At 39.5% G+C, this 15917-nt stretch overlaps 1 protein-coding gene across 5 annotated transcripts in view; it reads right to left on the reverse strand.

Moving 5' to 3' along the window:
- Positions 1–1370: 1370 nt before the first annotated feature.
- SENP2 (SUMO specific peptidase 2) overlaps positions 1371–15917 on the reverse strand; it is a 36769-nt gene continuing 22222 nt past the window's right edge. For 3 of the 5 annotated variants that reach the window (XM_037131290.2, XM_037131295.2, XM_053657744.1), the window contains 7 exons: positions 15331–15549; positions 13245–13376; positions 11280–11483; positions 10371–10450; positions 8343–8427; positions 4156–4251; positions 1371–2485 (listed from right to left, as the gene is read on the reverse strand). In XM_037131290.2, the coding sequence (XP_036987185.2) occupies positions 2366–2485; positions 4156–4251; positions 8343–8427; positions 10371–10450; positions 11280–11483; positions 13245–13376; positions 15331–15549 (936 nt within the window). In that variant the 3' untranslated portion in view covers positions 1371–2365. Of the gene's footprint in view, positions 2660–4155; positions 4252–8342; positions 8428–10370; positions 10451–11279; positions 11484–13244; positions 13377–15330; positions 15550–15917 lie in introns of all 5 variants that reach the window. The other 2 variants (XM_037131293.2, XM_037131294.2) reach the window with 2 other exon arrangements.

The following is a 15917-nucleotide window of genomic DNA, read 5'->3' on the forward strand; positions in this document are numbered from 1 at the left end:
TCTGACAGCCTTAGCAGCTGAGGTAGAATGCAGGGCTCTCCAGAACATCTCCCACGAGGCCCGAGTCTGTTTCCCTCCCACCAGCATCCTGACTCTGGTACAAGGTCAAACATGAGAAGGACTTTTTTGCTCACCAACGGTCTCTTTTTTCTATTTTAATCCATCTTTAGGAGAGACTGCCTACTAAAAAGGATCAATGGTTCACTCCACCTTTTTTTCAGAACCCCCAAACTACTATAAAATACAGGGCTATGGCAGAAGTAAGGCCTACTTGAGTGTGGTTGGTAGGGTAATATGTGTGTAATAGCTTTAGTTTTAATTTGAACATTTAGGCTAAAATGTCATATGGTGTTTGAGTGTGAATATTGTTATGTTAAAGAATTACATGCTTAGGATTTTGCCATTAGAAAGAGGCATTATTTGTGCCAGACCCCTGTATTATGTCTCACTGGTTTTAACGTTGATGATTTCAATATTGCTATGTACTATACATAATGTTGACAAAATCAATACCTGTTTTAAATCATGTGACTGCTTTTCTCATAACTGTTTAGATACAAAAATTCTATTACCAACAAGTTTCTCTGCACCAGGAGACACACACCAGTGCCTAAAGAAGCAGCACAGCCTGAACAAGCTCAGGAATTCAGGGTTAAGTAGAATGCCATTCCTAACTCACCTCCCTGTTCTCATCAGTGTCATCATGTGAGGGAGACTGTGCGGAGCTACGCTGAAGAGCACACATTAAGGGAACACCCAGTGAGAGCTGCTCTACGAAGCCCCTCAAATGCAGTACAAATACATCAACACCCAGCCTCACTCACATGGGCAGAACACAAACTGCCATTCCTGGCAGGATTTCCCCCACAGGGAACAAATGTTAACCAAGGTGCTATGGTCTCAGATGAGACCTACCACTGCACGGTGGGAACCAGGTTTTTAGTATTGGCTGCCTGGTCCCAGTATTCACTGGTCTCACTCCTGCAGCCCCAGGAAAGGAACAGCAGCTGCGGGAAGAGTTCTCTGTGCAGCCTAAGCTTGAGGGAAAGGTACTACCACTGGCTCATTCTTCGATCATCACCTGAGCACATGTCCTCTGGTTTGGCTATCAGATAGGGACAGCAGTTCCAATCCACATCGCAGGCGCCAGGGCCCACACCAAGACCCACATGTCTCAGGGAAAACTGGCCGCAACAGCACGCCTCTGTGGCCAGCAGCCTGGGGCCCTCCAGATGGCAGACATGCTGATTCATAGCTAACACGTGCCCAGTTTTCTGATTCTACCTTTTGCTTTTGTGTACCAGGCAGGACAAGTTCAGGAGTTTATTTTGGGAAAGGGTTAGAAATCATTTCAGCATATACCTTTCAGGTTCTGCCAGGCAACCTTTTATTACATCAGAAAAGCAACACTAGGCACTAGATCTTGCAAAATAAGTTCTGACGAACTCTAAACTTTCTGAAATTAAAAATGCATAACCACTGTAAAGTTTTTAATGAACAAAAATGTTAAATACAAACTTTCATATGCAAAATAGATTATCGTATAACCGGTAACCTCAGAGCCAAGTACTAAATTTTCTTCCACAAATTTCAGTAGGGATGGAGTGGGGGAGTTTAAATCCTAATGAGTACAAAACTTAATTTTAGCTTTCTATATAGAAAAAAAAAACTTTGAGGAAAAATAGCTTTAAATTGAATAGCATCTTTTGAAATAAACAGCTCAGGCCAGCCCTTACAATTCTGAAGTTTATATTCTACCAGGTCTGGGGTGAAAATGAAAATTTAGGGTTTACGGTTATTTTGAATCCAGTTTCGAGAGCAATTGCCTCATTTCCAGAAAGGAAAGTCTCTGTAGGATGACCATGGCACTCTTCTGAAGATGCCTGGATAGCCAGAGTGCCTTGGCCACAGTTCTGCTTTTCCATGACCCAGTGCCAATGCCGAGTCTCAGGCTTCCTCTGAAAAGCAATCAGAGCCCTACACTGTGGCGCTTCTCCTGGCATTTTCAAGCCTCAAAAAAAGACCTTGAGCTCCAAGTTGGCAGTTACTGCTCCAGCACTAGAGAAGTTAATTAACACTTCCTTCCTTCCTTCCTTCCTCCCCCCACTGAGTTCCTGCCCCATCTTCAGCAGGCAGTGGAAGCTTGATTAACATTCTTTTCAGAAATAAATAGTTCAAACAAGTAATTCCAAGTTAACTGTAAAAGAGCAGCAGAAACAGCCACTGCCCATTACATTTGCAAATGAGTCAGAGAATGAATACACGTGAACAAACACAGAAAAAAACAACTCATAGAATAAATCTGCATTTTACACATTCACAGGGGGGGAAATCTTTAAAATAAAGTATTAATTAGCGTTTGTTCCTATGTGGGTTGAAGAGTCCAGGGCTCTGAGCAAGCACATCCTTTCAAACACGGTTGCAGGCAGCCCTCCGCATACCAAGTCAGGGCACTAGGGTGCAGGGCCTTCATGCTTGTCAGTACCTGTGACAGAACAGGTGATGCAGGGACTTTTTAACCCACAATGCATGAGGTATATGAAAATGTCCCTCCGAGAAAGAACCACCAGCAGCTAAGGGACTGGGTAGGGCGTTCTCACAGCAACTGCTGATGAAGGATTTCCCACACCATCTTCTTCCGGAAGAGAGGCATCTGGTGCTGCAAAGAATCCACCGACAACACAGACGTTACATGTCCTTGCACAGCCTCGACAGCCTCTAGGTGCAGTCATGTGAACACAGCAGGGTGCTTATATCCCTTAGGAAAGCCTTGACTGTTTATATCCTGGCACAGACTTATGAAGCCATAAGAAAGGTTTATAATGTCTATTAGAGTGTACATTAGTATTTTTACATATTAAGGAAAATCAAAGCACGGTACAGAATTATACAAGAGTCCAACAGCCTGATAACAAAAATGCACACTGAAAATGGGAATATCCAAGTGGCAGCACAATAGACATCTTTTCTACTTAAATTAGCATATTCTGCTTTTTAATAAAAGCATGAATTCTATTTAAGTAAAGAAAAAAAAACCCAAATCCACAGATTTCTTTCTGCTCTACAAAATGTGGTAGGTACATCGCCAGTACTGTTCAAGTAGCAACTTCTCCCCTTCAAATCTCATGTCATCAGGTTCAGAAAATAACTGGCTGTTATTTAGAAGTACCAAAGAATGAGATGCTGTGCTTAATGTTTTTCTGTTTGAACTGATAATCACTATGGGGCAATTTCAAACAAGCAAATATACATGATAAATCCAAATTCACCTATAATTCAACTAGTCCTCTTTTTGATGAAACCAGAAGTTTGTGCCTTTAAAGTTGTCATGGTGTGTCATTATAAACAGCTGGCCACACCTTCCTAACAAAGTGATTTCCTACTGGAGGGACCTAGAAAGTCTTCATACGTGGATTTATGCATTTTAAATAGCTCAAAACATGTAGTAAAAAACTGTACATTTATTCTGAAACTAACCAATAAGTGTCCTTACTTTAGACTGGAATTGTATTCATTCAGCATGGGAGGGTTATTTCACATTGACCTGAAGCTCGGAAGAGGGTTGGTTACCAGTCCTACTATTTATTCAGTAAGTACAGTTTGGTAGACATCATATCAAAATGAGGTCTCTTTAAGAAAAATATTTCTAAAGGGGATCGTCCTCAGTTGTAAAACCATTGAGAATACACTATTACAAACATAAATTCTCACGAGTTCCCAACATATTTTAATGTCCACTCAAATACAGAGCAATGGAAAACCAGTAATAACTAGAACAAATGGGAAAAGCAGTATTCATAGTTACATCTAACACTTGTGGCTTAGGTTCTCACAAAGCCTTACTTTCCCTTGCTGTTACATATTCTGGCATGCCTCCTTCAGAAAAAATATCAGTAACACTCAGACAAACCAATGCACACTGGAGCGGAAAGAGAGCAAACTGACCCAATAGCTACCAGTGATTAGGGAGGACAAACCTGAGAGCAGATGCAGTGACGAGCCCTCCCCCTGTGAGAGTGGGGCTACAGCCGAGGCTTACGGCAGCTGCAGGAGCACAGCTACCGGTATTAGCATCTTCACATGTGCCAGGCCCTGTAACGTGCTCTAAGTTTATCTTGTTTAGTAACAAGTGGATGAGGAAGGGTCTTCACTCACCTGAGTAAATGTGATAGGTTTGTCCCTAGACATATAATCTGCATATTTACAAGTAAACATTCCACAATCACTCCCATTCAACTGTTGAGGAATCTCCTGAAATCACAAAAACAAGATGAGAAGTAAAGGTAAAATTTCAACAAATGCAAACTACTCTGACTTTTTCTAAATATTACTGTGGATCAACAATATTATAAAGTAAATGTTAAGTGTGGCATTACACAATTAGTCTTTATGTGGCACTAAAAATCCTAACTATGGCAGAGTGTGTGGCCCCACAGAAAATGTTTCTCAGAAGGAAAGACAAGAGTTTGACTTCCCTTCCCTGGCCAGGACAAGACTATTGCTTTGGACACCCAGAAAGCTTCTTGATAGGCTTCACCTAATTAGGATATCTTGCCTTGATTGCTCAGTTCTGTCCTGAGGCAAAAGCGCACCAAAAGCCAAAGCCAGTGGATTCCAAATACACACATTCCCCAGGCCAAACAAAGGCACTAATCTGCACCAGCCCCTCACACACTTTGGCTCAGTTCCCTTGAGCACAAGGTGATGAGAATATAAGATAGTTTGATTCCATGGCTTGGAAAACATACTCAATTTTTATTCAAAAGAAATTCAGATGATTTTTATAAAAAATTGTTTAAACATGCACACTACCCATACATATGGCAGGGCCTCTTTGTCCAAGCCCAGCATCTCTTACATGTGGGAGAGAAGTATAGACCCCAATATACAAATAAAGAGAATTTGGGGTTTTTTTCCCCTTAAACATTTTATTTATTTATTTATTTACTTACTTACTTACTTACTTTTAGGGAGGGGGAAGGGAGAAACAGAGGAAGAGAAACATCAAGGTGTGAGAGGAACATCGATTGGCAGCCTCTGGCCACACCTCTGACCAGGACCTGGCCCACAACCCGGGGGCCTGTGCCTGGACCACGACTGGCGCAAGGAACCTTCCGGTCCACAGACTGGTGCTCAATCTACTGAGCCACCAGCAAGGGCTATTTTCCTTCTTACATTTCCTAGAACACAGTATTAATCCTAACAAACTCTTCTTCTTAAAAAAAAAAAACAAAAAAAAAAGCAAACAAAAAACTTTTACTTATTTAGAGAAAAAAGAAGAGAGTGGAGTGAGGGGAAGAGAAACAGCAATGGGCTGCCTCTTGCACTCCACAGTCCAGGCATGTGCCCTGACTGGGAATCAAACCAGAAACCCTTTGTGTTGCAGGATGATGCCAAGCCAACTGAGCCACACCAGTCAGTGCCTAACACACTCTTCTTATATCTGTGCTCTCCTGAGCAAATTCCAAAGCTTACATGTCTAATTATTCCACTTAGAAACAAAAATGCTTTTGGCTAGATGGACACAGGTTAGGGTTAAAATTTATTCATGTAGCTTACTTTAAAAAGAAGCCATTAGGACTCAAAAATGCATGCATTTTTCAACCCTGAATGAGATTCAAATCTGGCAAGATCCAAAGCACAGTCACAAATAGCATACTGGACTCTTGAGGATGCATGGCATGGGACCCTTAAGAGTCCCATTATCTCATCCTTAAGAGATAATTACGGACTTCTCATCAAGATGGAGGTGTAGACATGCTTTGCCTCCTTGCGCAACCATAGAAAGAATTACAACCAGATCTCAAAATCAAGTAACACCCAGAACCATCAGAAAAATCAAACTGTACAAAGTCTAATGGAAAAGGATTTAAAGAAGCCACATTCATCTGGATGGGTAGAAGGGGCAGAGTTTGTGGAGAAGGGGCAGAAAGGTCGTGGGGCACAGAGAGGTGGTGGCAGGGACAGCACAGGCAGCATGGACGGCCTCACATTCACATGCGGTGGATAAAAGTCAAGAGGGATACCTTGGGAGTGAGCAATCCCCACCCCAGGCCAGACCACACAGCCCAGGGTTCCAGCACTGGAAAGACAAACCCTCATTAGGAAGACAAACCCCCATTACCTCTGGCTGTAAAAACCAGTGAGGCTTGGGGAGGCAAAAACAAACAAACAAACAAAAAAAACCCTGCTGATTTTTGCCACTTAAAGGGCCCACACAGACTCAGAACATACCCTACTCAAACAACACGGGAGCAGCTGGAAAGGCACCAATCATATACCAGAGGTGGGTGAGGTGACTGGAAGCCAGATGAGTGCTAAGCAGGCCTCCAGAAGCCAGGCAGCAGCAATGTCCCCTCTCTGGGTCACACACAGAGCCACTAAGCAGTGAAGTGTGTTGCCCCACCCTGGCAAATACCTAAGGCTCCACCCCACACAATTTACAGGTGCCTTTTCTACATAGGCCACACTACTAAGACAGGGAGTAAGAGCATCTCTACCTAATACACGGAAACTAACACTGGGAGGCTGCCAAATTGAGGAGGCTAAGAAATACGGCCATGGGAACAGAACAAAACCCCAGAAAAAGAACTAAATCAAATGGAGGTACGTAATCTATCAGAGTTCAAAACACTGGTGGGTAAGAATGAACTCATTGAGTATGGCAACAAAATAAAGGAAAAACGATGGTTACAGTAAGCAAAATAAAGGAAAATATATAGGGAACCAACAGTGAAAGGAGAAAGCCGAGACTGAAATCAATGATTTGGAATAAAAGGAAGAAATAAACATTCAACCAAGAAGAGAATGAAGAAACAAGAATTCAAACAAATGAAGAGAGGTTTAGGAACCTCTGGGACAACTTTAAATGTTCCAATTATCTCATTCATAGGGATGACAGAAGGAGAAGAGGAAGAGCAAGAAATTGAAAACTTACTTGAACAAATAATGAAGAACTTCCCCAATCTGGCAAAGGAAATAGACTTCCAGGAAGTCCAGGAACCTCACAGAGTCCCAAAAAAGTTGGACCCAAGGAAGCACACACCAAGGCACATCATAATTACATTACCCAAGATTAAAGACAAGGAGAGAATCTTAAAAGCAGCAAGAGGAAAGAAGATAGTTACCTACAAAGGAGTTCCCATGAGACTAGCAGCTGATTTCTCAAAAGAAACTTTGTAGGCAAGAAGGGGCTAGCAATAAGTACTCAAAATGATGAAAAGCAAGGACATACAACCAAGATTACTCTACCAAGCAAAGCTATCATTTAGAATGGGAGGGCAGATAAAGTGCTCCACAGACAACAAAAAACGAGAGGAGTTCCTCATCACAAAGCCATTATTACATGAAATGTTAAAGGGACTTAAGAAAAAGATAAAAACTATGAACATTAAAATGACAACAAGCCCTGGCTGGTGTAGCTCAGTGGATTGAGCATGGGCCTGCGAACCAAAAGATTGCGGTTCGATTCCCAGTCAGGGCGCATGCCTGGGTTGCAGGCCAGTTCCCAGCAGGGGCCAGTTCCCAGCAGGGGATGCATGAGAAACAACCATACATTGATATTTCTCTCCCTCTCTCCTTCCCTTCCCTTCTAAAGATAAATAAATAAAAATAAAAAAATAAAATGACAACAAACTCTCAACTAGGAACAACAACTGAACCTAAAAAACAAAAACAAACTAAGCTAACTAAACAAACAACTAGAACAGGAACAGAATCATAGATATGAAGATCATTTGGAATATTATCAACGGGGAGGGGGAAGAAAAAGAATGGGGGGAAATGTGCAGGGATTAAGTACATATTGGTAGGCACAAAACAGACAGGGCCATGTTAAGAATAGTATAGGAAATGGAGGAGCCAAAGAACTTACATCCATGACCCACAGATATGGACTAAGGCACTGGGATGCTGGAAGAAGGGGGGACTGGGAAAAAATTGGGATAACTGTAATAGCATAATCAATAAACTATACTTTCAAAAAAAAGAGCTAAATATACAATATTTCCAAGTAAGTTTCTTTTCTCCTACCCTGTGTCCTCTCTAGATAAATTTTGAACAAGAATTTCAAATTTTCATTAGGGCCAACCAAGAAAAGTACTGAACTTAATGAGTTATCATTTATAATTTAATCAATAAGATAAAGGCTAATAAACAAACATCTTGGTTAAAAGATTGAGAAGTGGATCATTCTTAAGATGTACATACAATACACTTCAGGAGAATGCATGCCTAAGGATGAGTGTGCGGGAGAGGGGGGGAGGGAGGAAGGTCAGTCTACGTAGTGTTCCCCTGACAGTGAATGCAACAAAGTATCTGAAACACAGATGATCATCACGTACATGTGGCTTCATGCTGTAGTCCGTCCACTCTGAAAGATTCAGATCAATATTTCTTTTGGTCTTACTTTCATCCTGTAAATACTGACTGAAAAAAAACAAACAAAGAATATATTGATGAACCCTCGTGAAGACATTATAATTACAAGAACTCTATGATGTTTAACATATGCCATTCTTAAATTCATCTCCATAAGTTTTGGTTTTAAATTTAAATTTTCAGTATGCTTATAGAAATTACACATGCTTTTTTAAAAAAAAATTAAAACATATAAATGTAAAATGCAAAGGATCTCATAATAATCACCCCAGAATTAATTAACAGTAATTATTTGCTGTGTATTCCTATTTCTCTACTCCACTCCTGTATATACAATTTAAAAACACATTTTGTTCTATAAAAAAAAAAAAAAGGACTTCATTTACAACTTTTTTCTCACTTAAAAACACATTATCCTTAATGTTATTTTCTCATGTAATGGAGGAACTACATTTTTCTTGGGGTGGAGATGAGGATGAGGTAAGGTAGGTAATGGTAAAGTACAAAGTTCAGAAAAGGTGGAATGGGGTTATCAGAAAAGGTTGTATCTGAAGCCACACCCAAAGTTCAGATACAACCACAGGAGTTAAACCCTTCATACTCTGAAAAATATTCAAGCCCTGCCTGGTGTGGCTCAGTGTGTTGGGCACCATCCAGCAGACCGAAAGGCCACCAGTTCGGTTCCCAGTCAGGGCACACACCAGGGTGCGGGCCAGGTCCCCAGTTAGGAGTGTGTGAGAGTCAGATAGATGTTTGTCTTGCACATCGATGTTTCTCTCCTTCTCCCTCTCCTCTCTCTAAAAATGAGTAAATAAAACCTTTTTAAAAATTCAAAAGTATAAATGTCATAAAAGTATAGGTTTTCAATATCCTGTTATAAGCACCATACCAGTCTTGCTGCATTACTCCCATGAGAATGTTTCTGTGCACGTGATAATACATGTATATGTGCACACAGGTGTGTACATCACTGCTTTATAAATGATCTGGTGTATTTTAGGATTTTAAAAAATTTATAATTTCTACTCAAGATAAACCATAAATGAAAATAATTAAAACACTGAAAAAGAATTGAACTAATTAGTAACTTTTCATATCATTCATTTAACAAGTTCCTTACTGAAGTATCCGTATTAGAATCATCTTAGTATGCTTACTAAAATGAAAAACAGTAACCTGCATTGGCTTCCAGTGAACAGCAGAGGTTCAAAACAGACTTGTCTTGTGGATTAGCTTCCTCACTGTGACATTCATGTCACCACTTTACACAGCTATGATTTGAAGCCAGGTTTCTACCAATTACTATTTGAAATAGTTGCCTACAAACCATATACTCTAACTTAAAAATTACCTCTGGGTTCTAAGAGATGAACTCAACCATCAAGGAAAGCACAGAGACATGAGTGGGTTTAAGAATTCAGAGAAATTGCCCTGGCTGGTGTAGCTCAGTGGACTGAGCACAGGCTGCAAGCCACAGGGTCACCAGTTCAATTCCCAGTCGGGGCACATGCCTGGGTTGTGGGCCAGGTCCCCAATGGAGGCCACCTGAGAAGCAACCACACATTGCTATTTCTCTCCCTCTGCTTCTCCCTCCTTTCCTATCTCTCTAAAAGTAAAATATTTAAAAAAAAAAAAAGAAAAAGAGAATTCAGAAAAATAATACTTATCAGCTAACAGTTCTAGAACGTTCAGAATAATGTGTCAATCCCAAATAAATCTAAATAAGACTTATTTTACAGGATTCTAATAAGACATATTTTACCTTATAACATATAACAAACTTGCTTTCAATGATGCTACTAAACAAGAAGACTTCTCAGAGAAGATCAGCTATTAGGTTGTTTTTAAACAAAAAGGTGGACGCAAGTCAAGTCCCGAACAACTGGGAAGACCGTCCTCACTACGTTTTAGACCACCCGCCACGATTAGAAGACCAATTGCCTAACAAGCGTATAACGTGGTAACAGTGAAGTCTTTTAACCTTTACTTACAGGAGAATCTCACAGATCCTGCTGCCCTTTTGTCCCATGGAATCCAGATATTTAAGACACTTTTTTCTTAGGTCTATCACCTACAATGGAAAAATGCAACATCCAGAAACAACCACAACAGGAGCGAGATTTTATATCTAAAAAGGAAAAGCATCTTTAAAATCATCAATATGTGTATCAACATGAATGGATTTCTAAGACAGTTTTTACAAAATATCACAGATGGTATGACCCTCATTTCTATAAAATGTATACCTGTATACTCTCATTCCTACATAAAGGTTTAGAAACTCAATCCCCAAAACATCAGGGGTCCTTATCAGAGTCACAAGACTTCTTTTTGCTTTTTTCTTTATACTTTTACTTCTCTACAAGTAACCTATACTAAAAAAAACTTATAAATAACACATGGGTTGTTTATAAGTTTACTAAAACTCTTTCCTGTTAAAAATGAAAGGTACTCAGCTACAGCAACTCTCTTCTATCTTTCTAAGTTGTTCGACTCAAGAACTAAGGGACCCTGTGGAGTATGCCTTTAACATTTAGTATGGCCTTTCAATAGACAGAATAGGGTAGCCTTTGTTTAAGAAAATGGTCATTATCCAGGCTCGGCTGGTGTAGCTCAGTGGATTGAGTGCCAGATTACAAACAAAAGGGTCGCTGGTTCAATTCCCAGTCAGGGCACATGCTTGGGTTGCAGGCCAGGTCCCAGTAGGGAGTATGCAAGAGGCAACCACACATTGATGCTTCTCTCCCCCTCTTCCCGCCTTCCCCTCTCTCAAAAAAAAATAAATTAAATAAATAAATAAATAAATAAATAAATAAATAAATAAATAAATAAAATCTTAAGAAAAGAAAGACAGAAGATGGTCATTATCCAAACTCCAAAAATTAACCCTCTCAACTCACCACCAGGCTCCAATGTACCTTCCGATGAATGGGCACCAGGATTAGTTCCTGTTCAAAGAGATTGACCCCTTTGGTCCATCTTTTCACTGCTTGGTAACCTCCAGACTTTAATTTGGGATAGAAGAAAGTACTGAATGCATGAAGTAGTGGATAGCCTTGTTTTCTATTTCTTTCTACCAGAAGATTCATGTAAAAATTAATGACCTGTAATACCAAGAGAGTAAACATTAGATAATATGGCAAGTATATTATCAAAAATGAATTTTTAACCTAACTGAATTAGGATTCATTAGACGATAAGAAGTCGAAAGAAGGGAAGGTACTAGAGAAGGGGATAAACTCTATGGTGGAAGATGGAAAATAAAAATGATCAGTACAAAATGGGAAGAATTAAGAGGAATGAAATTGTCCTTCTGAAGCACATTAATAAGAGTCAAGAGAAGGAACTGAAGGAGGAAGTCTGCAATAATAAAAAGGTGTATGTAACCACCCCCCCCACAAAAAAAATGCAGAAACAGTAATTGGAAGTATTTTTTACTGTATATAAATTATACGCCCTGACTGGTATAGCTCAGTGGACTGAGCATGGGCCCGTGAACCAGAGGATCGCAGTTCAATTCCCAGTCGGCACATGCCTGAGCTGCAGGCCTGTTCCCAGCAGGGAATGCATGAGACGCAACCATACATTGATATTTCTCTCCCTCTCTCCTTCCCTTCCCCTCTAAAGATAAATAAATAAAATCTATAAATAAATAAGTAAAAACTCAATTGAAAAATGTTAATTGGAAGGAGATATACCAAAACATTAATATTTTATTAATTCAATGGTAGCACTTTTGAACAATTCTTTAACTTTTCCTGTTCTCTCTAAATTTTATATAATAGATATATTATACTTACATACTAGTTTTATAAGAATGTGTCTATACGCTGCTAGTCATGGGGGGCAGCAGGAAGGAAGGCAAAGAAAGAAAATGCAGCGACTGAGCAGCTGAATAAAGGACCAACTGGAAAACTGGCAAGAACTAAGAAGCTAGCTTTAGTTAAATATGTAAGGATATAAGATGACAATTAGGCCAATTTTTGCAATTATCACTCAAATGAAATAAACAAAAAGACGTTTAGTGTATATATATGTATATAGTGATCAATATATCCCTTTATTTTAAATAATAAAATGGCTTCTGGGCCCTGGCTGGCACAGCTCAGCGGATTGAGCACGGGCCTGCGAACCAAAGGATCGTGGTTCGATTCCCAGTCAGGGCACATGCCTGGGTTGCAGGCCAGTTCCTGGCAGGGGACTCATGAGAGGCAACCCACACATTGATGTTTCTCTCCTTCTCTCCTTCCCTTCCTCTCTAAAAATAAATAAATAAAATCTTAAAAAAAAAAACAAACCCACACAAACCAATTTTCTCAAAAAAAAAAAAAAAAAAAAAGGCTTCTGTAAGAATTCATCTAAAACGAATTGCTGCTTTCTTCTACCTACCACCTGCATCCAGGGTTTATAAAAATGTCCCTGAGGCCCTGGATGGTGTAGCTCAGTGAATTAAGCACAGGCCTGCGAACCAGACAATCGCGGTTCGATTCCCAGTCAGGGCACATGCCTGGGTTGTAGTCCAGTTTCCTGCAGGCCAGTCCCCAGCAGGGGACACACGAAAGGCAACCATACATTGATGTTTCTCTCCCACTCTCCTTCCCTTCCCCTCTAAAGATAAATAAAATATTTTTAAAAAAATACTAAGAAAAAAAATGTCCCTGAAGATCAGTAAATGAAGTGGTGGATAAAATGAAGCACAATTGCAACGGAGGGAAACAATGCTAATTAAAGGCAGCAAATAATCAGTCTTTCTAAAGTTCAAGATGTTTTCTTTTTAGGTATAACAAAAGCCACTTTACCAACCCTTACGGTTGAATATCGCTTTGGTTATGGATGATGACACGGGGTGGGTGGAGACAACTTACTTCATCATTGAGCCAGTGATAGTTCCTCAGGGTCTGGATGTCTCCTCGAGTGATTCGCAATTTGAAAGCACTACTGAGGATCTCATCCTGTGGGCCATGACCTAATGCATTACTGATTTCCTTTTCCATGTCCTGAATTAGAAAGTCCAGAGGTTGCTACTTTAATATAAAACCACTATCAGGCACTAAAAGTCTGAAACTGTAAAAAGCCAATTTCACCTCTTTAACACCTGACCCTTGAGAAAAATACATTATCAAAGATCTACTGAATTAAAGTATGAAAAGACTTAAACTTAGACTACAAAGCAGTCTAAGGGTTATAAAAAACGCTAAATTATTTCTGAAAATAATTTGGTAATATTACTTATATTTAAATTTATATATACCAACTGAGATTATACCAATATTATAATTGGTATAATCTCAATTTCCTGCTACCATTTACTGATCACTATGGTACCAGATGCCTGAAGCACATCACTGATCCCTGATTGTGGGGAAAATATCACCATTTTATAGAAGACATAACACTCAGAGAATTCAGGTTACATGCTCAAAGTCATAAAATTGTTACAAGGCAGAGCCAAGACTTGAACCTAGGAGTGGCTAACTTATTAGCCTTTGCTCCTTTCAAAATACTTCATCAAAAGTATCTTCATACTTTCCTTCCAAACTTTTCATTGAACACATCAAAGTAATAAATGACACTGAAGAGGTCATACTGTCCATTTTGAACACAAGGAAAGTAAGCCAACAAGCAATTAACTGGGAAACTAGGCAGCAGCCTAAAGACTGAGTCCTTACTGAATAGACAGCTTCATCTACAGAATTATGCAGATAAATGCACATTTAAGCTGCCAGACTGAACCTATAAACCCAACAGAAATTATTTCAGCCAAATTTTAATATTGCTTCCTCCCAACTGCACATAATTTTGTGATTTTATGGCTTTCTCTCTCCACCTGCATGCCCAATGTATAACAAGTGCTCAAGAGATATTTGCTGGCCTTGGCCAGGTAGCTCAGTTGGTTAGAGCTTTCTTCCAATATGCCAGGGTTGTGGGTTTTATCTCCAGTCAGGGCACCTATAAGAATCAAAATGTGGCCCTGGCTGGTGTAGCTCAGTGGATTGAGCACGGGCCTGGGAACCAAGCAACCATGGTTCGATTCCCAGTCAAGGCACATGCCTGGGTTGGAGGCCAGTTCCCAGCAGGGGACTCACGAGAGGCAACCATACATTGATATTTCTCTCCCTCTCTCCTTCCTTTCCCCTCTAAAGATAAATAAAATCTTAAAAAAAAAAAAAAAAAGAATCAAAATGCATAAATAAGTGGAACTGATGTCCCTCTCTCTCTCAAATCAACAAACAAACAAACAAACAAAAGACAGCCCTGACTGATGTGGCTCAGTCGATTGAGCATCATCATAAAGTGAAAGGTCTGATTTCTGGTCAGGGAACATGCCTGGGCTGCAGCCAAGTCCCTGGATGGAGAATGTGCAAGAGGCCACTGCTTTTTCTCCCTCCCTTCCCCTCTCTCTAAAAATAAGTAAATAAAAACTTTTTAAAAAAGAGAGAGATTCACTGAACAGGGCTGACTACCACCTACTAAGATAACACTGAAGAAGGAGCCAAGATGTGGGCTAACCTGTAAAATGAGTTTTCAACTACCTTCGTTTTCTTGTTTTCTATACGTTTTTACTATTTTCAAATGCAATAATCAACAGAAGGGAAATTTCAGTAAACCATAATCACTTAAAACTGCAATGAATTCATTCCTCATACCTAACCCATCCTATTTAACCAAAATATTTTAAGGTTAGAAAAATACAAAGAATTCATTATATTCCAAGATATGTGACAATTGTGTCTAACCATGTTTGTTAAACAGTAGTAATCTGATCCCTCAGACCCCTTTCACAGATCATAATGATCAATGTAGCTGGTGAATGGAAAGCCCTTAGGACTGAGGTCTTTCCTACATTTATCCTTAGCCTGGAGAGACTCTTCAAAACTGCCGCTCAAGTATTGAATAACTAAGGTTATTTAAAAACATGTCTCTTATTCTGATCAACATAAGAAATAATACCTCTGTAAGTTCAAGAAGATCATCCATTCTTTTATCCCTCTCTTTGCCTGAGCAATTTTTTTCTTTTGTCTCAAGTATTGACATTTTCCTCCTGAATAAGCCATTGCTTCCACTGCCCAGGCGGAGTCGGGCTGACACTTCTTCAGACAGGTCAGGTTCCAGCTGGTGTCCTCTCCTCTGATCAAAAAAGTTTCCACATTCTATTGGCTTGTTTAATGACTGTACATATAAACATATACAACACATGAAATATAAAAATGGCATCCTCTTGAAAGAATAGAGAATTAGCAAATCCTCAAATGAGTAGATTTAGCATATTTGTTCCCACAAGAGGGACCAAAAAGTGTTCAAGCATTAAGACTCACAGAACACCTCAATTACAAAGCCATAAAACACAACACACATCATTTTCCCTGAAGGTAAAACAAGCAAATTCAGTTCTCTTATGTGAATTTTTAAAAATTTAGTTAAAAAAATTAAGTTTTAAAACAGCAAAAAATGTAACCCAAATCCCATCACTCAAAATAAACCACTGCTATCCTTATACTATGTAAAGTTGTTCTATTTCATCTTTTTTTTTAAATGTA

The sequence above is a fragment of the Artibeus jamaicensis genome, unplaced genomic scaffold (assembly GCF_021234435.1).
Source record: "Artibeus jamaicensis isolate MK-2021 breed Jamaican fruit bat unplaced genomic scaffold, CSHL_Jam_final scaffold_474, whole genome shotgun sequence".
Taxonomy (NCBI): Eukaryota; Metazoa; Chordata; class Mammalia; order Chiroptera; family Phyllostomidae; genus Artibeus; species Artibeus jamaicensis.